Source organism: Colletotrichum truncatum (assembly GCF_014235925.2).
Source record: "Colletotrichum truncatum strain CMES1059 chromosome Unknown Contig_0002, whole genome shotgun sequence".
Classification (NCBI taxonomy): domain Eukaryota; kingdom Fungi; phylum Ascomycota; class Sordariomycetes; order Glomerellales; family Glomerellaceae; genus Colletotrichum; species Colletotrichum truncatum.
In genome coordinates this window covers 4,396,220-4,421,372 of record NW_027222399.1, presented here as the reverse complement: position 1 = coordinate 4,421,372, position 25,153 = coordinate 4,396,220, and the positions used below count along the sequence as shown (strand labels likewise).

The 25,153-nt window shown below is 48.5% G+C and overlaps 8 protein-coding genes across 8 annotated transcripts; 4 read left to right on the top strand and 4 right to left on the bottom strand.

The window, feature by feature from the left end:
• Positions 1-525: 525 nt before the first annotated feature.
• Positions 526-2,451, top strand: CTRU02_204150 (delta-1-pyrroline-5-carboxylate dehydrogenase; the record flags this gene model as incomplete). The annotated part of the gene is made up of 4 exons (XM_036728242.1): positions 526-675; positions 732-1,204; positions 1,265-2,214; positions 2,279-2,451. The coding sequence occupies 4 exons, from the start codon at positions 526-528 to the stop codon at positions 2,449-2,451; spliced, it is 1,746 nt and encodes a 581-aa protein (XP_036579951.1).
• A 1,051-nt stretch (positions 2,452-3,502) lies between these two features.
• Positions 3,503-4,873, top strand: CTRU02_204149 (sarcosine oxidase; the record flags this gene model as incomplete). Its single annotated transcript, XM_070204337.1, has 1 exon — positions 3,503-4,873. The coding sequence occupies one exon, from the start codon at positions 3,503-3,505 to the stop codon at positions 4,871-4,873; it is 1,371 nt and encodes a 456-aa protein (XP_070062100.1).
• A 245-nt stretch (positions 4,874-5,118) lies between these two features.
• On the bottom strand, positions 5,119-7,650 carry CTRU02_204148 (C6 transcription factor; the record flags this gene model as incomplete). Its single annotated transcript, XM_070204336.1, has 8 exons — positions 5,119-5,612; positions 5,666-5,849; positions 5,915-6,090; positions 6,149-6,964; positions 7,019-7,198; positions 7,248-7,360; positions 7,412-7,534; positions 7,601-7,650. 8 exons carry the CDS (start codon positions 7,648-7,650, stop codon positions 5,119-5,121), a joined length of 2,136 nt encoding a protein of 711 aa, XP_070062099.1.
• Positions 7,651-10,080: 2,430 nt separating this feature from the next.
• On the top strand, positions 10,081-11,751 carry CTRU02_204147 (amino acid transporter; the record flags this gene model as incomplete). The annotated part of the gene is made up of 5 exons (XM_036728239.1): positions 10,081-10,233; positions 10,288-10,549; positions 10,612-10,803; positions 10,874-11,265; positions 11,323-11,751. The coding sequence occupies 5 exons, from the start codon at positions 10,081-10,083 to the stop codon at positions 11,749-11,751; spliced, it is 1,428 nt and encodes a 475-aa protein (XP_036579948.1).
• A 2,922-nt stretch (positions 11,752-14,673) lies between these two features.
• On the top strand, positions 14,674-16,458 carry CTRU02_204146 (cytochrome p450 monooxygenase; the record flags this gene model as incomplete). Its single annotated transcript, XM_036728238.1, has 5 exons — positions 14,674-14,748; positions 14,836-15,633; positions 15,699-16,013; positions 16,075-16,241; positions 16,299-16,458. 5 exons carry the CDS (start codon positions 14,674-14,676, stop codon positions 16,456-16,458), a joined length of 1,515 nt encoding a protein of 504 aa, XP_036579947.1.
• A 118-nt stretch (positions 16,459-16,576) lies between these two features.
• Positions 16,577-18,835, bottom strand: CTRU02_204145 (fungal specific transcription factor domain-containing protein; the record flags this gene model as incomplete). Its single annotated transcript, XM_070204335.1, has 4 exons — positions 16,577-17,789; positions 17,822-18,282; positions 18,346-18,648; positions 18,698-18,835. 4 exons carry the CDS (start codon positions 18,833-18,835, stop codon positions 16,577-16,579), a joined length of 2,115 nt encoding a protein of 704 aa, XP_070062098.1.
• A 484-nt stretch (positions 18,836-19,319) lies between these two features.
• On the bottom strand, positions 19,320-22,112 carry CTRU02_204144 (uncharacterized protein; the record flags this gene model as incomplete). The annotated part of the gene is made up of 7 exons (XM_070204334.1): positions 19,320-19,535; positions 19,591-19,942; positions 20,000-20,484; positions 20,537-21,003; positions 21,059-21,272; positions 21,373-21,629; positions 22,016-22,112. 7 exons carry the CDS (start codon positions 22,110-22,112, stop codon positions 19,320-19,322), a joined length of 2,088 nt encoding a protein of 695 aa, XP_070062097.1.
• A 1,356-nt stretch (positions 22,113-23,468) lies between these two features.
• Positions 23,469-24,495, bottom strand: CTRU02_204143 (thioesterase family protein; the record flags this gene model as incomplete). The annotated part of the gene is made up of 2 exons (XM_036728236.2): positions 23,469-24,325; positions 24,381-24,495. 2 exons carry the CDS (start codon positions 24,493-24,495, stop codon positions 23,469-23,471), a joined length of 972 nt encoding a protein of 323 aa, XP_036579945.2.
• Between the last annotated feature and the right edge of the window lie 658 nt (positions 24,496-25,153).

Here is a 25,153-nt window from a genome sequence, read left to right as displayed (position 1 = left end):
CAGGTAGGTAGAAAGCGATGCGGCTGAGTAAATCATTTCACATAGGCCCCTCCCCCCAGCTGTGTTCCGTGAGGTCGGTACAAGATATGATGACCATCGGGTTGCCATCGGAAGCCACAAGCCACACACCATGCCGCTGATTCAGGATCCCAGCCATCGGTGTTTGTGGGGTAATGCAACTCGCCTTCCGCATGGCGGGGGAGCTGCAGCTATAGAAATCGGCTGGGTGCCCGTTTTCACCCCGCTGCGGGAAGTGCTCCGTCCGATTTCGCTTTGAAGCACAGAATGACATTGATCACGAATATGATTGGCGAATTGCACAGAAGCTCAGTCGGGAGCATGGCCGGTATAGCTGCTATCAAATAGGACGGTGAGCTTCGAAACAGTGAGACGGGAGAAGGTATATCTGTAGTACTCCAATCAAATCCGAACTGCTTGTTCTCCAAATCTCATCTCCAGCAAATTGTTGCGAACTTGCTTCATATCCTCCAGAAAAATCACCCGCCGCGCAAATCTTCATCTACAATGCAAGTCGCCAGTGTAATGCGGTCTACGAGATCCGCACGCTCCTTCAGAGGAGCGTTGCGCCCCGTTGCAGTCCCCGTGGGCCTTCAGCAAACAAGGACAAAAGCTACCTCGCCTTTCAGACTGCCAGACCCTAGAAACGAGCCTAACGTAAGTGGTTTGAGTTCATCATCGTCTATCAAGCGTAAAGCTAATTATTTGCGCAGCCCACATATGAGAAGGGCTCTCCAGAGCGCGCAAAGCTGGAGGAGGCGTTGAAGAAGCTCAAAGCAAACCTCCCAGCACGAAGCGACCTTTTCTACAACGGCCAGGTCCAGGCTGCTTCCAAGTCTTTCGATACCGTGATTCCTTCAGAGCACGGCAAAACCTTCTCGAACTTCCCTCTCGCATCAAAGGAACAGGTTGCTGCCGCGATTGAGTCGGCGCTCGAGGCGAAGAAGAGCTGGGAAAACACTCCATTTGTTGATAGGGCAGCCATTTTCCTCAAGGCGGCCGAGCTTGCGGCGACGAAATACCGACATGAGCTTATTGCTGCGACCATGCTGGGTCAGGGAAAGAACATGTGGCAGGGCGAGATCGACGCGGCCGCTGAGCTTGCTGATTTCTTCAGACTTAACTGCAACTTTGCTGCTGAGATCCTTGAGAAGCAGCCTGAACGCGGTTCTGATGGCATGTGGAGGTAAGAGCTATACTTGATATATCTTCTGCAGAGCGGCTGGAAATTCTAACGCAAGCACAGTCGCCTGGAATGGCGTCCTCTTGAGGGCTTTGTCTACGCCGTTTCTCCCTTCAACTTCACTGCGATTGGTGGTAACCTGATTTCTGGACCTGCTCTGATGGGCAACGTTGTTCTCTGGAAGCCTTCGCCTAGCAACATCTACGCCAGCCAGCTTGTCTACAACATCTTGATCGAGGCTGGCCTGCCCCCGAATGTAATTCAGTTCGTTCCCGGCGACGCAGAGGAGGTGACGGACGTCGTTCTCAACCACCGCGAGTTTGCTGGCCTGAACTTTGTTGGTTCTTCTGACGTTTTCCGTTCCCTGTACGCAAGAATTGGAGAGGGCATCGGCAAGAGAACCTACCGCGATTTCCCTCGCATCGTCGGCGAGACGAGCGGAAAGAACTTCCACTTGATCCACCCCTCAGCCGACATCGACAGCGCTGCTCTCCACACCCTGCGTGGCGCTTTCGAGTACCAGGGCCAGAAGTGCTCTGCCACGTCTCGCGTCTACGTTCCCCAATCCAGAGCAGATGAGTTCCTGTCCAAGTTGACGGAGAACGTCAAGAAGATCACCATCGGAAGCCCAGATGGCAAGCTGGACGCCTTCATGGGTCCCGTCATTCACGAGCGTTCGTTCGAGAAGATCAAGGGAATTATTGACGAGAGCAACAAGGACCCGTCCTTGAAGTTGCTTGTCGGTGGAACATACGACGGTTCTAACGGATACTATGTCAACCCTACTATCTACCTGGCCGATTCTCCCGAACACCGCCTGTTCAACGAGGAGATCTTTGGTCCCGTCCTCGCTGTCAACGTCTACCCTGACAGTGAATGGTCTTCTACGTTGAAGAAGGTTGACCAAGGAGGAGGTGGCTTCGCCCTGACTGGAGCCGTATTCGCTAAGGACCGCGTCGCCATTCGTGAGGCCGAGGATGCTCTGCGATACTCCGCAGGCAACTTCTATATCAGTAAGTCCCACCCCCACCCATTCTAAATGCCCCTCAGTAACGATACTAACATATGCACTCTTAGACTGCAAGACGACTGCTGCCTTGATCGGACAGCAATCCTTTGGTGGAGCCCGTGCCAGTGGAACCAACGACAAGGCCGGCAGCGCTGACGTCATGAGGCGGTTCACGAGCCCCCGTTTGATCAAGGAGGAATACTTCCCCCTGACGGAATTCCTTTACCCAAGCAACAAGTGAAATTTGGTTTAGATCCTTTGAAGAGCGAAGTGATGGTGCTTGCATATGGAATAGGCGAAAACTGTATTTTAGAGAGAACTTTTCGTAACCCAAACGACAGGAGGAACTGTCGACCCATCAATACACATTTTGTCCAATCTTACTTCAAGCCCAATTCCCTGTTTCCAACTAAGAATCCCGTGTGGATTTTCGCGGTTTCGCGCGTCTCATCCCTCGAAAAAGCACCGAAAATTCCGCCTGGCGGACGGGGACTCCGTCTCTGACAGTCAGCTAATTAATGACAATGCGTTAGGTAAACGCGCACGCGACAGCAAGGAGTGGCTTGTAATTGTGTATATCGCTTCCCTTGAGATGCCGCTCAATAGTTTTGTGATTTTCTCCTATTCTACAGCAATGCTGTCTATTCCCACTCATGTGATCCCGGCCCGAAGGTTGATCGTTTGTTCCTCCCGTATGCTCTTCAAGTACGTACCTTTTCTCCATGAACCGCAGGCCACTGGAGGTGATCGGGTCCGGACGGGTGGGTGTCCCGATGCCGATGCCGATGCCGTGGCCCCACTAGGGCAGTTCCAACCAATCACATTCAATTCTTAGAATCGGGAGAGCTTCCGACTATTTCACTATATCTTGTCACAGGATACGTCTATCCTATACCCTGTCAGGTGTTCATCAGCTATCTTGATACAGGAAAAGTGATCGGTGCACGCTGGGGGGTGTCACACACACATCACGAGATGCAGAGACAGGTCGGCTCAGCATCCGTCTCGAACGATTTCAAGAAGTCAGATAGCAGTGGCGTTGAACCCCGCGTTGTTCTGGCCTCATTAGAGCACGGTGCTGTCACCGGTCCCCCGCTCTACCCCGGGAATAGCTTCACCAGTACCAAGGGTCCGAAGCCGGGGGATGTCCCGATTCGAGCCGGCCTTGGATCAAAAAGCATAGGTGACCGCTGGAGGTTACATACATCATAAGTAGCAAATTTCAGGCCGTTAATAGCGAAAGTCGTTGAGTTTTGGTACATCATCTTAATCGTCTCTCACAACCACCCAAAATGGGCATTAGCAAGTCTGACCCTATCATTATCGTCGGCGCCGGAGCCTTCGGCCTCTCTACGGCCTATCATCTTACTTTGGCCGGATACACCGACATATCCGTTTACGACAAGCATGACGAGATACCCCCACAGGAATCCGCCGCCAATGATATCAACAAGATCATGAGAGCGGAATATGAGGACCCGTTCTACACTGATCTCACTCTCGTAAGTCACACCGTACATCACATCACCCGCCCCAATAGGTCCAGAATCTCACAACAAGTAAAGGAAGCTGTAAAGGCCTGGAAGTCGCCTCTTTTCGCACCACACTGGCATCAAGTCGGGTTCCTCCACTGCGTCTCGGAAGAGGCTCCTGTCAGGGCTGTTGAGACGCTTCAAAGATTCCAAAAGGCTGCAGAGAGGAGTCCGACCCTTGCCAAACATGTGATTCCTATCTCAGGAGGTAAGGACATTGAAGACAACGTGTGGCAGTACAAGGCAGGCCCGTGTTCTGGGTGGAAGGGCTATCTCAACACCTTTGACGGATATGTCCACTCTGGTAACGCCTTGATTGCCCTGTACAAAGCCACCCAGGTACGAGGTGTAAAGTTTTTCTTGGGACAGCATGGGGCCGTGAAGGAGATTGTTTACCAAAATACCCCTGGGGGAAGAAAAGCCACTGGTATCAGGACACAAAAGGGCCCACTTGTGACAGCGAAACTGGTCATTGTCGCCGTCGGCGCTGCTGCGGGTAGGCTGGTTCCCGAATGTGGCAAGCAGGTGGTAGCTAAGTCGTGGTCTGTGGCCCATGTCAAGCTCACGGATGATGAGACGTCGGCCCTGCGCGGCATCCCCGTCACCTACGCCCGCGACTTTGGTTTCTTCTTCGAGCCTGACCCCAAGACCAACCTGCTCAAGCTGTGTCCCATGGGCGGTGGATACGTCAACACTGACCCGAAGACTGGTGTCTCGCTCCCCCCATCCCACGCCGATAGTGCGTTCATGCCTTTGCACGATCAGCAGAAAGTGCGGAAGCTCCTTTCCCAAACCCTCCCAGAGCTCGCGAACCGCCCTGTTGTCAAACAGACTCTCTGCTGGTTCGCAGACACTAACGACTCCGACTTTATCATCGATTACGTGCCAAACTCCAACTCATCCGTTGTGCTCATGTCTGGCGACTCAGGACACGCAGCTAAGTTGATTCCTCTTATCGGAGATTGGGTGAAGAACTTGCTTGAGGCGGCGGATGATAAGCAACCTGTTCAAAGATGGCGTTGGAAGGAAACTGACGACAAGGATGGTAAATGGGGAGATACCGTCAGCTGGCGTCTTGGAAACACTACCGAGTTTGCAGAACTCCAGAATCCCAAGGCTTCTAGACTATAAATAGATGTATTTATACGCAGCGAATTGATTTTTACCTTCTTCTTTTAGCAAGGACGAATCATTAAGTGACTCTGGTCAGTTATTGGTGAGGAAGCACAAGTTACTTCGAGGCATGTCACAACGCACAGCTACCGACAAGCATTTTCTTCAATGGTGCGAATTAGTTGATGAAGTTCAAGATTGAAAACCAGAAAAAACGCCTGGATGAAAGTCAAGAAGTAAAAGAGTCGCTAAATCACTAAAATTTACCAAATGCTATGCTCAACAATTGTTTGTGACATCCACTCCGTGTCTTCATGCTCGATAGAATTTGCCATGTCCAATAATTGTGTCATGGTCAGCCCACTGTCAAAAACCTGCATTTCTTCCATGTTCCCTGGTATGGAGGAGTTGTAACCCTCGTTTTGAGAGACATCTGTCCCCAACGACGAAATAACAGTGTCATTGGGGCTGGTGTCATCAGCGTGCGTCTGCTGAGGAGCATCGCTGACCACACCGCACATCGCCTGCTCCGGCATGCATGGGGACAGCTGCTGCAGCATGATTTCAAGTTGCTGCAGTTCTGTTTTGTGGAAAGATGCCACGGCGTTTCCTGCTGCGATCATTTCGTCAAAAACGCAATATGCTTTCTCGAGCGACGGATAAAGGTTATCAAAAGAGTGTGGGTCGATGGCAGGCCCGAGAAGGAGACTGCCTGCAGACACGAAGGTTGCCTCTAGGTCGAACGGGAGGAAGGTCTCTGGGCACCCGTGTGTTAACAGAAGCCCAACTGATGTTGCTAGACTGACTTACCCAACAGGCCCTGAGACAGCAGACAATCCAAGATGGCAACCATTTGCTGGGAGGAATCAATACACATATTGATCAGATTGCGAACCGTCTGCGACGCCCCCAGAAGCTCAGCACATTTGCTCTCGGATTCAAATCGAACCTTCAGAAAGCAGAAGAGTAAAGGTCTTGTGGCGAGGACAATACACTAACAAGGACATCAGTCAGCGTTTTCCATATCCCGTAGAGCGGCCATAGCGAGGAGTCACATACCTGGTGATGAAGGAGGTGCAAGTGAGCCGATATCCTCGAGATGCAGCTAGTATCTTTCTCGAGTGGTAAGGCAAAAGACTGCTGGAGCTCATTTGCAACCTCAGCCATGCTCTCCAGCACATCCTTGGTCCCCAGCATGAACTTGTTATTTAGTCTTCCATCTCGACCGTATACCTCTGTGCAAGTCTTTGTGAGCCAAGTTCGTGCAGTTCGAGCAAGATGAAATTAACTTACTCCTGTTGATGCTGCCTATAACCTCCGATAATTTTATCCTCATGCGCAAAGCTGCGGTCCGTTGTGTTGACCCTGAATATGTGGGAAGCTGACATAGAACATAATCTTCATGTATTGAGGGAGGTAGTCCCATCAAGGATGTGATTTCTCTGTCCAAGATGTGGACTGTCCACCACAATCTGCGACACCTCTCAACATGCGCCTCTCCCAACTGCTGAACTGGCATATCTGTGTGCATGCCCTCTCCCATTGCCATCCTTATGGCCTGGCCAATGAAGTTGTGAGAGGAATGTCGAAAATCGATGCATTGCATATAAAGAGCAATGCAGCAGAGAATTTCGGTCGATAGAGCGGATTGCCTCAGTAGCACGCTGAGATCCGGGAGAAGCTGGACAGCTTTGATGAAGTAGTCATGGCCGGGAGGCTTTGAACTTCGGTTGGCCTTGGTAGTGAATGCTTTTCCAAAGGCGAGGATCAATAAAAAGTGGATAAACCACAAATCCGTGGGATCAGCTCTCGGGTTTGGATCTGCATAAAAATGGTAGAGAGACTTCATGAAAGATTCTTCATCAAAAAGATGGAACATCTGGCTGCAGTGAAACTTCACTGCGTTAACCAGGTAAATGGCGTAGTCTAGGGTTGGCAGGGCGGGCATCTCCGGGCCTTCTCCGATCCTGTAGCCGTCCCAATCGAGCATGTAGGCGGCAGCATCGAAGATCAAGGCGCTTGTCGGAAGAGGAGTCTTGTTCACATATTGGTGCGTGATGTTGAGTACGCGACGAGTGAAGGACCAGTTAGAGGACGTTCCTAGATAGACTTGTGCTGTTAGATTGCAGCCTGCACAATGGTGCAGCTTTGTGGGCGACGTACATATTCGCCCAGTAGGGGCCTTCATAAACTCAGACTGCCCAGATGATAATGGGTTGGTGAGATTTGAGGCCACGGGGTCCATTGGTAGTTTCGGCCGAGTGTCTTGTTTCTCGGCACCTCTCGAGGCCAGAGGTGAGGCCGGGCCTTCTGCACCTGGCATGCCTACATCGCTCTCTGCTCCCCTAAATGGTTAGAAAGTACAACAAGGGGGACGTCTGAGGTGACCAACCACTCTCTGTTTTGTCGGTAGGCAGAGCGGCCTCAATCGAGTCCTGGGAAGGCTCGTTTGTGCTTTTGCTCCGTTCCCATCGTTCAATCCGTTGTTGTAAGTCAATGATATAACTGCACGACACGGGTTAGAATGTAATTTCAATCAGGCCATGGCGAAATTACCCTCGAGTGACGACGATTCTTTGGTCGCGCTCATCGAATGTGCAGGATTGCTTACGCTTGCCGCAGGCATCGCATGGCTGTGATCCAGAACACTTGATTTTCTGCCGGCGACACCTCACGCAGCTTCGCCCAGTGTGTTAGTGACTGCAACATTGCCTGACGGCCGGCATCCGAAAAAGCCGCACTTACGCATTGGAAGATCTTTTCGTAACCTTGTTGCGGCCGGCTCCTGGTTCCATTGTGCCGTGCCAATAAACCCAAGATACTCTACACACAAGGAAATGTTCAACCAGACCAATATACTGATACAGCCACAGGCCCCGCGACTGTCGTGCGAGCCTCAAGCCTAAGGTGTTGCTGTACGTTGCAGGACCAGAAACGCGGGGTAAAGATGTGGATACGGATTGTTGGGTCTGACAAGGGTGTTTTTTTTGTCTTTGCTTATCTACAAAATCTGCCGTCGGGGTCTAGTCTCAAGTTTTTGCATCGGTGATAAGGACTATGTATATGCTAGTCGCCACCTTAAAGCCCGATAGCGGCGGAAAACTAAGTCGCATGCTGCAGCAAAGCTATCTTTTACAAGATAAACGATAGTGTTACACTAATAACGACGCCTCCGGAAAGCCGGTGGTATGTCGGTTTCTGGAACCAGACGCAGACACCCTTGTTGTCAGAGAAGACATGTAACAATAGGTATCTCTCTGAAGGTGGAAACAACTAACTTTGCTGCCAATGAGGAGAAACAGCTGACTGACGCCCCTAGTTAGTTGTTTGCGGGGAAAGAGAACGGCATACTACTCCGTCCTCCGTGTTGGCATCTAGCATGTAGAGGACAGGTCAGCCTACCACAATCAAACTAATGTAATGTGTATCACTAGAAGCAAGTGGGTCGTCCGATAATACCGAACGAGGGGGCGAACGTATTGATGCATTAGTATGTTAAGATATGCCAAATGCCTCGTGCTCTGCCAAAAAGAAGAAGAAAAAAAGGGCTGAGGAGAAGTCCAGGTAGGGATTCTGTAAAAGGCCGCGGACTCTTCCTGGGCGCAATGCCTGGTGGACACTGCATTAGAGCCCGTATTTTCGCCGACTAATCTGGCGACACTGGTGACACAATGTCTGATCGCCTGGTGGAAGCGCTTTTTTTCTGGTACGTAACAGATTCTCCACGCCGTCATCTCATCGTCTCTGGTCTCCCCATGGGGAAACGGAAAGTTAACATCGTGGCTGCATTCAAGCTCAGATTTCCACCTGTCTTAATACGTACCAGAATGGAAACTATCCGACTGTGACATCAGGAAGAGCGCTTGAGCTAACCATGGTTATTGCCATCACGCGTCTCCCTTACCTCATGCGCCTGGTCTGCCCTAGGGGTGGCACGGAGCAGATTTTTCTCGGAGTAAGTCGGGACTGCTTCCGTTGAGGACGGACAACTGACCGGATCCTCATCCGATGGTGTTTTGCAAGATTCGGAGGCTCCGCAGCTTGCAAGGATCTATGCAGCGAAGGACCCTTAGATAGGCCAATGCCCGGCGAGTCATGGAGACGCTGGTCTCCGCTTTGGAAGTCTGCACCTGAAGCTGCGCTTGACCGACCGCCTCATTGTTGAAAGACCGGGGCATTTGACCCGCTAGACGCAGTCGTGTTTGCCAGGGCAGGAGGCAAAATAGCCTTCTGTTCATCTGCGCATTCAGATTGCTGCCTATCTTTTGCGTTGCTATGAGGGTTTTTCGCGGCAGCAGAGTTGTGATCTGAAGCTGATAAGATCCGGACTATCCGTGGGTGTTACATGTTCGGTTGGCAAGTGATATCAGATGAATATTTTCCCTTGGTTGCCTATCGCCCCTAATGTTGCGTGTGTGTGTCAATGTGTCTTTGTCCATGTCGGAACAGCATCCGACCGCAAAAAATCTGGTGGGAATAACGCTCACCAGGATATGTTTTTGCCGGACAAAGACCGAAAGTGCACCGTTTAGCTTGACCCTGAAGAGATTGTACCCACAACGAGTCATTTAGCCCCTGAATCCTAGAACATCGTCCCTTATGACGTAGGTCTGGCTGATGTAGTCTGGGGAAAACATGGGGTGGCTCTCGAAAAATAGGTACGTAATTTATCTCGCGCAGTAGGTTTTGTCCTATTCGCTGTTGTTGGAAGAACCTGTCTTGCTGATTGAAGCGTGAACCTTGGTTCTTGGCTCCATGCCCCTGGCGGCATTGCCCATGAGTTAGGAGACGTAGAAGAAAGGCGGCTCCAGCGCTAAACCAAATCTTGTTCAAAAGCGGCTGATTCCCAACCCCAAAAACGCCTTCAGATGTTTTGAATTCTCTATCCTCCTGTAGCTGACTTCGAGTCAATTCAAAGTACTAGGCTTCCATACCTGATCTTTAACGCTATTCTTTTGGCTATCCATCTTATTCGTTTACATTGGCCTTCAATGTCTTACGACACCAAGACAGCCCACTTCGCCTCCTAAACGCCTACCTCGATCTCTTCAAGAGAGTGCAAAAATTTTTCGACACACGACATCCGACGTTCAAAGTGACTGCTTTTTTTAAGTATTGAAAAAAGAAAAAAGAGAAAAGAAAATCCAATACTGTGACTTTGACGTTGCCTTCGAATCGAAAACCACGTACCAATTCCACCGACCAACAGTAAAAAAAAAAAAAAAATGGCTATCGATCATAAGAACAAAGAGGGCCACCTCGGCGAGTTGGGACAAGTCTCAACTGAGTCGCAGGTTGGAGTCATCATGGATGATCCGAACTGTGCGTACGACGCTGTGTTCGGTGAAATCGGTGAAGGCGGTCCCAATTATCGCAATGTAAGACTTTTTACGGGTGACGACGCTCCGATCAACTACTAATCCCAACCCTAGGTCGGGTGGCTTGGAACTGCTGCTCTCATGATGAAGACCCAGATCGGACTGGGAGTCTTGTCCATTCCCAAAACTTTCCATTCGCTGGGCATTGTGCCGGGTGTGATTGCGTTAATCCTCATCGCCGGTATCACCACGTGGTCTGACTACATTGTCGGCGTTTTCAAGCTGAACCATCCCTCGGTTTACAGCATTGACGACGTCGGTGGCCTGCTATTTGGTGCCATCGGCCGTGAGTTCTTCGCCGTGGTATTTTGTCTCTGTAAGTCCCTGCGCGTGGTTCAATCGTGACGCCGAATTTTGGTTCCTAATAAGCGCCCATAGACTGGATCTTTGTTGCCGGATCTGGCATGCTCGGTGTCTCCATTGCGCTCAACTCCGTCTCCACTCACGGAGCATGCACTGCGATTTTTGTTGCACTGGCAGCCTTCGTTGGCTTCTGCTTTGGTAGCATCCAGACGCTCGGCAAAATTACTTGGTTTGCCTGGATTGGTCTTGTGGCCATTCTCAGCTCAAGTACGTAGACCTCTCTCCCTGCGAAAGAAAACAAATTTTGTGTGAACTCGTCATCTAACACTCTCCGCAGTCTTCACTCTGACTGTTGCCGTTGGCGTCCAAGACCGACCGGCCGCTGCCCCTCAGGAAGGTGTCTGGGTATCAGACTATGTGATTGTTGGAAACCCGAGCTTTTCTGAGGCTGTTTCCGCCCTGTCGACTCTCGTTTTCGCCTTCGCTGGTACCCCGGCATTTTTCTCCATCGTATCCGAGATGCGTGAGCCGCGTCACTACCCTCGTGCGCTCTTCATCTGCCAGGGTGTCGTTACCGGTACATATATCTGCATTGGAGTCGTCGTCTACTACTTCTGTGGCTCCTACGTCGCCTCTCCCGCTTTGGGATCCGCTGGAGTACTCATGAAGAAGGTCTGCTACGGCCTCGCCCTGCCTGGTCTTATTGTCACGACTACGATCGTCATCCACGTAAGTCCCCACATCCATGGCCAACCTGTGAAGATCATTTACTAATATATCATGCAGTTGCCGGCCAAGTACATGTTCATCCGCATGCTCCGAGGCTCCAAGCATCTTACCGCCAACACCGCCAAGCACTGGATCACCTGGCTGGGCTGCACTTTTGGCGTTGCCCTTATTGCGTACCTCATTGCTAGTTCTATTCCTGTTTTCGATGGCTTGGTGTCTCTTGTCGGTGCTCTATTCGGAACCCTTCTCTCGCTCCAGCCAATGGGTTGTATGTGGCTCTACGACAACTGGAGCGCTGGCAAGCTTGAGAAGAACCCGCGGTGGATTGCTATGGTTTGCTTCAGTGTATTTGTGATCGTTGCTGGTTGTTTCCTGATGATTGCTGGTGCTTATGGCTCTGTTGTTGGCATCATGGCGACCTACAAGAAGTCGGGAGGGTCCAGCGCATTTTCCTGCGCGGACAACTCAAACTCCGTGGCACATTAGTGGAGTTATGGTGGCGGATTAAGATACCAATTTGCAAGTTTTGAATGATTAAAAGCGAACATATACAAAAAGGGGCTGTGCCTCACATGCGGTGTCTATGATGTGTCTATGAGGCAAGAGCGTCACTGGAGGCAAATAATATGATGATCGACTGTGAGAGACGTCCCGAGTCAGCCTCTCTGAATGATGTCCGAATAATCCCGCATAAAATACATTCTATTGGCTGTGAGATTTTGCTGAATCGAGAGCCGGCCCTCCAATACAGGATAAGCTTTTCAACGGGAACCCTGCAGATACTTGTGTCCAAGATGGTAGTGATGTTCAACAGACCCCCACCTTCGACCAGAACAGGGTATTGTTTTCGTACTTTCTGTTCGGCGTTAAGCGGAACGATTCAGTTTGCAGTTGTTGGTTTCTTCAGTACAGCTGCCAAGTCCAACTGCCTTACAACAACAGATTCGGCATCCACTAGTTGTTGAAGAAGCTGACTTCCTCGCCAAGACTGGTAGTTCTTGGCACGCACAGAACGATTGATGTTCACGGAAAACGACAGTATTCATTTTGAACGCAAAATCCTAAAATTAAACAAGTAGGATGTTTATGCTAACTAGCATGCTATAGAACTGGCATACAGCCCCGCATAAATCCGTTTATTTGAAACATGCGGGAATGGAAAATTTCTCCATTATTTATAGGAAATCACGTCTTCGTACGACGCGGAAAAGATTAATTAACTTTTAAAGACCAATGAAAAGCTGAACATTATTGTGCCTGTGGTTTTCTCTCAATCTATATTTGGACTGGTCTTTCTGCGGCCCTTGCCAACTAGGATTATCTAGTTTCTCTCGGTGACCTCCGTTTTCAACAACAGAGATTTCTACTGGGTGACTTCAACCATAAATAATATTACCTGAAGTTTCATACAAATAACTGAATGGAGATGATTCGCGTGCAGAAAGAGCATCAATGACGGTGTAAGTTTCATTGAGTAAATTTGTTTCTGTACCCCAACTCAGTCAGGATAGTACCATACAGTCGAAGATTTCTATAAAAACAATTTTCTTAGTCTTCAAGTTTCATCACTTCATTTCCGAACGAGTCTCCTGGCAGTGATCTTGCCAGACCGTTGCATCTTATCCAATATAAAGTTGTCGATTTTGACAAAACCTTTGGCGTTTTCCCTAGCTCCACATAAGTCCTACCTATGCCGACAAGTAGTGTGTAATTGTGACAACAGGCACAGCAAAGCATGCTACAACGTAGTAATAATGCAGAGTAGAACATACTGATAATCATTCTGTCTCTACCAAAACTTTGGCCTTTTGCCATAGTGGCTACCCTGACTGCTCGTAACATTAGAAAATGTTTTGGATAACGTCACAACGTATAATCCAAAGACGACTTGAAGTTCGAAACCAGCCGGGTGATACAGCAATAGGGGGGACTTCAACTTTGTGGGAGCTTGTAAATGTGCTATTCTCAAGTCAAGTGTTTGACATGGATATGTGTGGTTATGAGTCCTGTCTGTGAATTCCAGCGAAATGGTCTTCACCGCCTCAAAGGGGCAATACGTCCGCTGCCAGAAAATATTGCAGAAAGCTAGTGTGAAGCTCCTGTATGCGCTGGGTATGAACTTTGCGCCAAATAGATAAATTATTTTGGCGATCGTAGCCTCCCGGCTGCTTGAGGTAGCCGCGTCACCGCATATAAGCGGAGACACATTTCTGTCCGGCTTTTTGGCATGGGTTTTTGATGCACAAAGCCACTCAAGCATCTGATCTTGTAGCTTTTGGCAGTCTCCCGCCGGACGTTGAAGAAAGCATCATAACTTTACCCTATTAAGAATGATCAGTGTCCCAAGTAACGTTCGTGAAGGCGATTGGTTGTGGCGACTGTTCAATACCTAAACGAACTTCTGCTAAAGGTTCGTTTTCGGCTTTCACATTTTGCAAATGTTATCTCAATAAGCCCCTACCTAGCACTCCAACAACCTTTCAGTGGGGGATTCAAACATCGTAATTCGTATTGGGCAATAAGGCTAATCTTTCCCACGTGTTTGGGTTTGGTGGGTGACACACCCTCTTTGATTTTGGGTTTTGACGATGTTGTTTGAGCGGGGAATGAGCCAGTGGGTTACTGATCAAATGAAAAGCAACTCACATGAGCACTCATGTATAGATAAAAGCTATTTCTGGAAGCCTCATGTCTTAACAGTTACATCCTATGTCCTCTTGGCAGAGGCACTGTGATTTGAATTCCCGAAAATGAACATCAAAAGTCCTTGCTGGTAGACAAAGTCTAGTGCTAAAGCCCTCGTAATTGGCTGTGTCTTGTTATCGTGGCAGTCAAAACAATGCTATTTAATCTTCAGCCCAAGGAATGTTTGGCGCGACTTACAGGTGGTTAGCCTGATCTGTAATATGCCCTTCGAAAGAGGTTCAGGTTCGGAATAATTTAAGAGTTATAAGCGCCCGTCATCCCGATGTTTGTTCTTGAAAAAGGCACCAATCAAGTTTTCTGAATACCTTCTACGTAGTAACCGGACCCAGGGCTAACACACTCTCGTCGAATGAAGATCATGTCTGCTTTGTAGGCGGGACATAGGTGCGGGGAACTGCGTCGGGAATTGACATCCGAGTTCGTTCCACGTTTGGTTACAGTTCTTATATGCATAAATGTTGTCTGGATAGAATTTGGTTGGTCCGGAGCGTACCAAAACACCGAAACGCTCATCTGAAAACCCAATACTTCTTATGCGTGAAATACTCCGCCCTCCATACTGGAGAAGTTGGGGGTGATGTATGCGTCACTGGACAGCTCGTTTAGCAGAAAGTAAAAAGAACACGCTCGTATTTTATCTCACGCTACCCCTTCTCTGTCAATGCCATGTAGCCAGATTATGTGAAGCGCTGTGGAATCACAATGATGAAAACGGTAGACCTTACTGCCGCCGTTACGGCTCATTATCTTCCAATCTTGAAGATCATCTTGATTACTGTAGGTGAATTCATCAATAATTGTGGCTCGTAACCTCGTCCATAGTAGGCATCAGACCTTTTACAAGTAACTGACCAAACGGTGTAGGCTGTTCTGTGGCAATTGCTAGCTGCGGGCTACAATTTGTTCTTCCATCCTCTTCGCAAGTATCCAGGCCCTCTTCTACAACGTGCCACGTCATTACCTTGGGCTTTACAAAATGCGACAGGAAACCAAGCCTTCTGTACCCAAAAACTCCATGACCGCTACGGGCCAGTGGTGCGCATTGGTCCACGCCACTTGTCGTTCACTCATGCAGATGCGTGGAAAGACATTTATGGGTTCCAGCCCAGCAGCAAAGGTTCGACTGAGATGCCCAAGTCCAAAGTGTTTTCTGAAACGATCGAGGATCTACCCAAAAGTATCCTCAATGCCGACCGTAACAACCACCAGCGGCTCCGCCGTGCACTAGCACACGGTTTCTCAGACAGTTCAATGCGAGAGCAAGAAGACCTGATTATCAAATACATCGACAAGCTTGCCTCCAGGCTTTCGGAATACTCCAGGAATGGAACCAAAACCTTTAATATTGAGGCCTGGTATAATTGGACAACTTTTGATGTTGCGGGTGATCTAATTTTTGGGCAATCCTTTCGCTGCCTCGATCATGCCAATTACCACCCCTGGGTTGCTTTCGTATTTAGCGCTATACGGCTCGGTGCCGTTATGACCTCTTTGAGATATATAGGCCTAGGCTTTGTTGTCCAAGCTCTGTTCAAGATTGGTGGAATGAGAGCAATGGCGAAAGTCAGGGAGAATACAGATGAGATGATGGAGGGTCGAATGAAGATGACTTCGGAGAGGAAAGACCTGTTTGAAGGGCTTCTGAGGAGGCGTGAGGAATGGGTAAGGTTCTCTTTTTTCATTCATTTAAGACGCTCAAGGTTGTCTTGTGCTAATTCAGTTGGCAGAACCTCTCCTTCGATCATCTTTCTGCAAACGCTCTAATCCTAGTGCTGGCCGGATCGGAAACGACTGCGACAACTCTCTCAGGCGCCACTTATCTGATTCTAACTCACCCAGAGGTTCACGAAAAACTAAAAGCAGAAGTTCGATCAGCTTTTAACAGCTCGAGTGAAATTAACATCAACTCAGTCAGCAAGCTTACATACATGTTGGCAGTACTGAATGAGACTTTGCGACTATATCCACCAGTAACATCCGGACTTATTCGAGAAGTTCCGGTCAATGGCTACAACATAGTTTCAGAGCACATTCCTGAGGGAGTAAGTTTTTGCGGAAACACATATTAAGACGAAGACGAACTAACAAGTATACTACATGCAGACATTTGTTGAAATTCAACAATGGTCATCAAACCATAGCCCCGATAACTGGACTGAACCGTGGGAATTCAAACCTGAACGTTTCTTGGAGGACGAGAAGAGCAACAAAAACAGACTCGATTCTCTCCAAGCGTTTAGTGTTGGTCCTCGCAACTGCATCGGTCGAAAGTACATATTTCCCATGCCCGGATGTCACACAGATCAGCATCGCTAACAATAAAACAGCCTAGCTTATGCAGAAATGAGACTGGTTTTGGCCCGAATCATGTTCGACTTTGATCTCACATTGGGAGAGGGCAACAAAGCTTGGATTGAAAGGCAACGGGCATTTGGTCTTTGGGATCGGATTCCATTGAGCGTGTCTCTGAAACCAGTTGTTCGATGAGAGTATCCCTTTAAGTCAAAAATGGGAAGAATTGAAGATTGTTTGAAGCAACAGGCTTGGTCCCCTTGAGTTGAGTCGGGTTGAAATTAAAGATATATAACAATCGGTATTCAATTAATTAATACCCAAGCGGATGTTTATCCAGACTGTCATAGAAGAAAGACGCCGCGTTGGTATCCAAAAAGATGTTACCATCAAACCCATCTAGTTGTGAGCTTTCCAGGCCGGGAAACAGTGTAGCGTCCGCAGGGGCAGCCGCAGCCTGGGCCGGCCATTGCTGAGCCAAATGAATGGGCTGGCTAGAAGAGAAACATTCATATTTCCTCAACCTCTCAACCACGGCCGGCGCCTCAATGGTCTGGCCAATGTTGCGGAATGCCAGCTCACGCCGCTGCCACCCGGCAATCAGGTTCTTCGCTCTCTGACCATTGTCCTTCTTCCTCAAATCATAAAGTTCTGGGTGGTGGAGGTATACTTTATCGACTAGCCTCCATGCTCTGTCCACAAAGATGCCCGTTGGCTGCCACTGCAGCAACTCGATCATGACAGAAAGAGCGTCCGTTTGCAGGTGAAGCTTACAGTACCACAGAAACTTCTCGTCTATAATGTCGTACCACTTGAGGTCGCCTTCAAAGTTAATCACCCATGCCCGGAAGAAAGATTGCTGACTTCCCAAGCCTTCAAGGTTCTCACTAGGAGGCTCCCGTGCGTGGGTAATCAGATCGCGCATCCGCTCGGTTATCATGACACGAACGTTGCAAGCTACTTTATGGATACCGCCAATAGTAGGATTGCAGTATCGTCGTTCGGCAGCGATCAAACGCTCTTCCAACTGATCTAGGAGAAATCCATATTTGTCCAGTGACTGGGCTCCAATGAGTTTTGTTGGGTCCTCTGTGTTAGGGTTGGCTTGTCCCAAGATCGCTGCCTCAAATTCCGGTACAGGATTCTCACAGAAGAATTGTCGAGATTCGTATAAAATCAAACATAAGGCCATCTCGGTTGCTCCATCTCGTGAGCGTAAAGGCTCTTGGGAGCCAGGTAATAGGTCAGCATCATTGAGGTTGCTTGGAAGCTTGGTGTCCCAGTTAGGTGGTAGTAAAGTGTCGCAGAATCCTGCAAGAAGGGCGTATTTGGTTTCCAACATGATTATCTGCCACCATATTCGTCGACGCATTTCCGTTTCAAAAGGCGGTAAGTCTAGGAACTCTCCATCGCGATGAAGTCCCATCCTTTGAGCTATCCTTACCAGCGTTCCTGTCAAAACCCAAGACGCATAGCGGTCGAATTGACCTTGAAGCGAGACCTGCAGTTCAGTTAGAAATGATTGACTGGTAAATGACTTTGACTACATACCAAATACAACACCAGACACTGCAAGATAGTAAGGTTGTACCTTCGGAGAAAGTCCACCCTTGTGAGTGCTTTTCGCAAGGCAGAAGTTGACTTCTCGAGAGCTTTTTCCTTTGAGATTTTGAGAATCTGTTCAGATTCGAGTTCTGAGAGAGCCATTATTGCGAGTACATTGATGGAGCATAGCAAAGCCTCAATATCGGGGGTGACATTGCCGTGATCTGTAGCTGCTTCGAAGACGAGGGGTTCCAGACTCGGCACGTGTATGACTTTCGTCATGGGATTTACGCGTTCTAGAAACACTTGCCATAAACGGAGCATTTCCACTGGACCTAGAGCTAACAGATCAAAGTCCATGGATCCCCGACTGCTGAGGTTCCCGTTGTCGTTGACATCTGAAGTTGCAACAGAGTCCGGGGAGTCTGTGGACTCGCCAGCCTCATCGTCAAGGCTTAAATTCGAAAATTGTAACTAAAGTCTTTGTCAGAGCTTGCCAGAGGCTAATGTGCGGTCAAACATAACAGCTTTACTCACATGGTCAACGACATTTGACCGAAGAGGGCTCTCCATAAAGGTACGGCGGCCCCCATCAAGAACGATTTTTCCATTGGGTCTTTGGCTCGGTTGTTTGCGAGCTTCCTCATAACTCATATACGACATTGAAGGGCTGTCTGCCGCAGGAGTTCCACCCGCGATAGAGCGGCCGTCCGCATCACGCGGAGTGACCTGATTTAAGAGCGACTCGCATTGGTTCAGCCTCTCTAGTAAATCTTTTACCACGCGTCTTCTTCCGGCTCCCGGAGGGGCCCGCGTAGATGGGACGCACTGTTGGTCGGCCTGCCTCGCATCAGTGGGATGCTTTCGGCTGCATCGGCAACGCACAAACCTTTATGCAATTTGCACAGGGTGATTTCCGGTCACACTTGATTTTCCGCTGGTGACAGAAAACACACGCCAAGACATGCGGCGGCTTTCCGGGTGCCGCGCTGTTGCTCTGCTGCGTTGTTCGGCTTTCGGCTGCCATCGAAGCGACTTATATACTCTCTCTGATTTCGTGGCTTGCTTATGAATTTTTGAGCCGGCCTGATGACGCTGCGTCAGGCGGGGACACTATTTATGTATCTTTCGGTGCGGCGGAGACAGGGACCGGCCGTTTGTGCAGTCCGATTGGGCTGACTAGGCTTAATTTGGTTAGCGACCGGGGATCCATGGCAGTGAACTGAAATGTATGCTTGGTAATTACAATTTGAAAGGTACGCATCATGTCAGTAGACAGGAAGAAACTTTCCGTTGGTTTTTACGAAACTATCATTCTCGTTATATAACCATAATCTTGCGGTATAGCAACCTTATCCCATTGCGATTGTCGGAGAACTATAACCCATAAAAACGCCCACAATAGCCTAGAAAGAAAGGACGATTTATTTGTCAGCATACATGAACTTGTGTTGAACTTGTATTCAAACAATCACGTAGGAGATAAATTCTCTAGTTTTTACGCTTTATCTCTAGTTTAATCTAGCAGACCCCCCTTCTGGAAAATAATTATCTGCCAGTCCTTGGTAGAACATGGGATCAAGGTCGGGAATGAAATAACTAAAGATGCCCATAACATCGGTGCCCATCAATGTTCCTAAAGAATCTTGGTTTAGGTCATTTTCGAAAGAGAATTCGGGAAAATTCGATGGTATTTGATTCGTCATTAAAGCGTCTTCGGGCATCTCCTGTGACAAAACTTGACTTAATATTGGGTTTTGGGATGGGGTCAAATAAGCTTACGGCTGACAGATCCAAGTTCATGGAAGTAGGCTGTTTAATATTCCTTACTCCGTCTCCAGGGGGGTCAATTGTCATAGGTGCCACGTCTGACACGTTCGGTGAAGTCCCTGCAAGGGTTGTGGGTTTCAACTCGGAGAGCTGTACTTCGTTCACATAGTCCCGTGCAATGTTGGCGAACTCCCCGATTAAAGACCCTGGAACGGTGCCTCCACTTGCGTACTCAATCCTGCTAAAATGGCCAGCTCCTATGTCGAGGAGTGCTAAGTTTGTAGCTGTACCTGGCTGTCGAGGGTCGTGAACAACAATATCGAATATCACAAATAAAGCCGATATGGGGATTCCGGCAATTACCCTGGATGACAAGAGTTAGCTGGGCGATTGTTGATTAATGAGAAATAGCTCTTCCTACCAGGTCACTGTATAGGGTTCCACGTCAATAATGGTCGTCAATTCCAGAACAGCTTGAGATGCGTTTAAAACAGTTTTCAGATGAGAACTCTTTTGCATCAAGGCAGTTGAATCTTCGGGATTGGCCAAGTATACCAATGAAGTCATTGATAAAGTGAGAAGAAGGCTGTAGTAAAGGTAGTGAATCATAAGTGCCATGGATCTTGCGAGGCTGCCCGAAAGAGCCTGAGGGCGAACACGCCCCTTTGGTTGGAAACCACTGTCGGGCAAGGACGATCGCCACTCCTCTAATTCTTCAGCCAATTGTCTTATGACGTCGAGATAGTACGAGTTGGAATTTCCCGATACACCCACTGAGAACAAAGATGTATATGCGCGGGAAAGAAGACGTCCAAACCGGATAAAGTGCAAAAATGAGTTAAAATTCCCAAAGCTTGCCTCAGGGACTATAGGTATTGGACATGATATGTCGCTATCAACAAACCCCTTTTAAATTTAGCATGATTGTTCAGAACTTTCGGTATCATCTTATGCTTACTGAACTCCTTCCAAAATGGAAACTTGAGATTTTTTCAATGGAATAGAGGATCCAAAATGTCTTTTGGTAAGCGTGCGCTGCGCTTCCGGTTAAGTTGCTGTTCGACATCATCTGCGCCCGCCTTGTTGCCTCGGACATGATAACTGGTTCTACAGCCACCCCAGATATACCCAACCCATATATCGACATGAGAGTTAAGGCCTGGAGCGTGGTGAGGGAGTCTGGGAGGAGCAGAAGGTCCGAGAACCCACTAAGAGCGACAGCAAACAGGTTCCAGGATTCCCCTTTACCTGCCTCGAAAGTCCCTCCGCCAGCATATTGACAGCCTAAAGCGAGCACTGTATAATACAAACACGACAATGGCTTGCTAAGTTTTAGATGAGAAGGGAAGTCCTTTCCGGAGACAGTGGCCTCAAACAATGCTTTGTCAAGGATTGGAAAGAGAGAGTGTACGCGTTCGAAATATACTGGCACCAATTAGCTTCTCAGTTGAACAGGTTGTTTTTCGGCTGGAGATATTACGTCTGGTGTATAAAGAAGCCTTTGCCCTGTCGATAACGAGATCTGGTTGTTGCATACGGCGTGGAGGAACACTTGAATCATCACGTCTCAGTCGCCCGTTCACAACTGTAGATATTCTCCCCACAAGTTCGTTGACTCTGTTGTTGCGCAGACGTGTTGAGAGAGAAAGCAGCCGGCTGTCTGAGAAAAAAGTCAGGCTGTTGCGACCACCTACTTTGGATTAGTAGAGTTCAGGGCACCTGGTTTGCATGGTATGGATACCGAAAATGCCACTACGCTGTCACTAGGTTAGCAACAGGATGTGATGAAATCACAAACAAACTTACCGGTACAAACACTAGGTCATCTTCCTTTCTATGATTGGAAGTTCTTGGCCTCTGTGCTTTCAACAGTACGCGGTCGACGTACAATTCTTGAATGCGGTGGGGCGGTGATCGTGGTTCTGGTGATTTTGAATTTGAACTTCTCTTTTGGCCAGAAGTTGATAGATCTAGGACGGCTTTGGCGTCGGGAGCGCTGGGAGTCTGCCGGCTACTGGAGTCGTAGTTTTTTGGTAACAGCTGGCCAGCAACTGACTTCGAGTCAGCCGCGTTATATCTCTCTGTTTCTTACATCGAGCAATTAAGAAAGTTTTAGAGTGGAGTGAACTACGTTGAGATCAAGAAAACCCAGTCACCATCGGGAAAGACTAAAGACTTACCATTTTTTCTATGTGCTAGTCTCTTTACACTAAAGCGACATTCTGTTTCACGCCGCTTCTCAGTTTAATAATGTTAGTCGTGGATGATTTTATGAAAATCTTTTGTTCCAGCGTACCACACAGTTTGCACAAGGACCAGGCGGACCGGAGCCTATGACGTTAGCTGACGTTTCCTTCTATAAGACAGCTGGAATTTGACAAAAAAAAAAAAATCCAATCTTTTAGCTGTGATGTGTGTAATTAGGCGGAATACATACTGGGGCAGCGAACTTTTCGTGTCTTACACGCATCGCAGGATTTGTGAATGCGGGCCCCGACGGGGGCCGGACTGGCGGCAGGACTATCATCTGGCATATTCTTGATGCTAAAGGGATGGAGATGAATAATATTCAAGAAACTGCCCTAAGTTCGGCGCCAGACACGAAACAGTGGGAAACGAGGAAACCAAAGAGCTGCATCATCTTTGGGCTGAAGTGGTGGAGCCAAACGATGGTTTTGGCTTTCACATGGTTCTCGTCTCGGCGCCGAACTGCCATAATGGGTAAGCCCCCACCGGGGCCGGATAATATCACCGTCCGTTAGTTATCAAAGGCTAGTGGGCAAACTGCACAGGCTTGTGTGAAATTTGTTACGGTAGGAGGATGTGGGGAGACTTAGCAACGAAGACCGTGAAATTTACAAGTGCATTAAAGAATATATATGGGAACTACAAAGCGATCAACTGAGGACTGATAAGCAGCTGAACTGCTCTAAGAATTACGATACTAATCAACGGCTCGGTCCACCAATTCAGACACGCGCGGCGGAGGCCCACACTTTTAAGCCCTTACCTAAATTATGGAGTGTATGATGGAAACCCAAAGGTATTAACAGTCCTTCTCTACACTTGAACAATCTTAAGTGGGTTTAATAAATGGCACTAATAACGAGGATTATAGGTGACACATAGGAGGAAGTTTGAACACTAGCATAGCAAGCCTGCCCGATATCCCGTCTCATACTACCATGCTGTATGTACGTAATCAATACCGTCATGAACAACTCTTCAATTAGAAGAAACAAAAACAAGAAAATGATTATAGTCCAAAATTTATTATATACAGCACAAGCTGATCAGTTGAAAGCGCCGGAAAGTGAAAAAAATCTATCAATCTGATAGAGGCAAAATCAAAACAATATGCGAGGGCTCAATCGGGGATCGAACCCGAGACCTCGCCCATTCCCGCTGTGCGGAAGGGTTGTGATGTTGCACAAGCACCCGAAGGGCGAATCATACCACTAGACCATTGAGCCGATATCGGATTTCCGTAGACGAAAACCAATGGTTGATCCAGAATGGGCTGATTGCGCCTCATAGATGCACGATACGCAGAACTGCGGGTCAGTGGTGGGACTTGAACCGAGCCGAGAGTACCAAAGTAAGCCTAGGCTCAATGTTTGATGTAAGCGATAGACATACTGAGCATAGTCAGTAATGTAGTACTTCATTCAGTTGCTGACACGCGTGCTCATTTGAGAGCATGTTTAGTTCCACGTATGAATTATCTGACCTAGAATGGGTAATATAAGAATGAGTCTGCGTTGCAATTCAATCCTCTATCCAGGAAATCAGACACAATCTGGACCTTGGCATATTCATTTGAGTTTGCCCATCTTATACGAGGCTTGCTGCGTCAAGTTTTGATATTAATTACAGTCATCTATGAGACTTCAAAGCTTCTGTTTTGCGTGGCTTCGCTCCTTCAGGTTCCGTTCTGCTGAGAGGACCATATTAACATGATTACTGAGTGCCACCACGTTTTGGTCTTGATCTAGTACGATAACTTCCAAGTCTAATCTGCCATTTCGAATAACCTTTGCCATGGTTCGAATGAAAAGCCATTCGACTCCAGTTTCAGGCAGACCCCTCTTCACGTCCAAATTCAACGTAAGCGTCGGATACCAAAACATCTCGTCAGAACGAAAAGGAGTCTGTTCTTCATCACGACGGGGTCTCCAACCCTCTATAATGGTCGGGTACGCGTCGGCAACATAGCCGAGAGCGGCGTTCGTAAATTTCTGACCCCCTTTTAGACGAAGCCACATGTCCGCCATCCCGCGACGGACACCTTCACGGGGGACATAATGCTCTACATTATGATGGGCGCGAGCGAATGAGATTGATCGGGCTGTCTTCTGACCCATCATGACCCAGTGCGGGTCATTATCAAGCGTAAGGAGGGTGAAATTAACCGGTTTCAATGGTGGTGTCATTGCCCAACCGCTGTCGAGCGTGAGACCCTTCTCAAGGCTTATGGAAGTGTTGGTGAGATAAGCCACAACATTTTTACGCGAATTGGAGCCAATCCAAGGTTCTGAAGACTGGAGGTCATGCTGATAGAGAGTGATGTGCAACGTCGAGAGCGTTCGCCCGAGTTTTACCTCGTCAACCACCAAGATCGCGGGGCCGACTTCTGTACGGTTCACATACTCGAAGTGAGCTGATATTGTATCTGGTTGACCGCGAGCTGCGAGATGGAGTGATGCAGCCTGCAGAATTACCGATGCCACGTAGCCGCCATTTGGTACTGTGGTGCGTCAGATTTGCTGAGGTGAGATAAACGAATCCATCCGGCTACCCACCTGAACCAATGCACCAAGCAGACGCAAGCTTGGCACCATAGACATTCGAATTTAGTTTAGTTACTCTTGTCGCTTCAGCGAACGGTAAGAGTTGCTCGACTGATGTGGAGGTCATCATGAAAGTCGGCAATTGGAGAGCCAAGTAAGCGATAAGACAGGAAGAGAACCACTGTCTCGATTGGCGCGCTGGGAGTGACGACCTGGTCGATAAAAGCCAAAAGAAGTACCGAGCAAGAGACTATGATATCAAGTAAACCATTCGGAGCAAAATGGTAAGGCTAGATGTACAATGGAGCACGAATGATCAAGTTGTTGTTATTCTTGAGATGCATCTCATGCTCCTGGAAATCCGGGGAAGCTCCCCCCCAAAACACACGCGGCTTCAGTGGATAGGTCGGCGCATACGGTTAAATGTCGCCTATTCAGGGGGGGTCTCCCAGTGGCTTGGGAGCTCGGTCTGAGCGTCCCCGGACTCCGTTCCCGTTCTGCCTCGGCACGTCCAATATCACCTGACTCGGGACAGCATGAGATATTGTTGGGGGATTTCTCGTTATTTCTGTTGTTCTTGGTAACAACTATACCTCGGCAAGTGGATCTAATCTGTCAGAGTGGCTCACTTTCATATGGATGGCGTGAGCTGGGATTTCTTTAGCCACCAAATAAGGGCTTCCAAGCCACACATAAGCCAGTGTGCCAAGTGGTTTAACTTCCGCCGCATTTGGTAGCTTCGCCGCACAGAAAAATGTCTTTTCACACGTAGTAGCTTATCACAC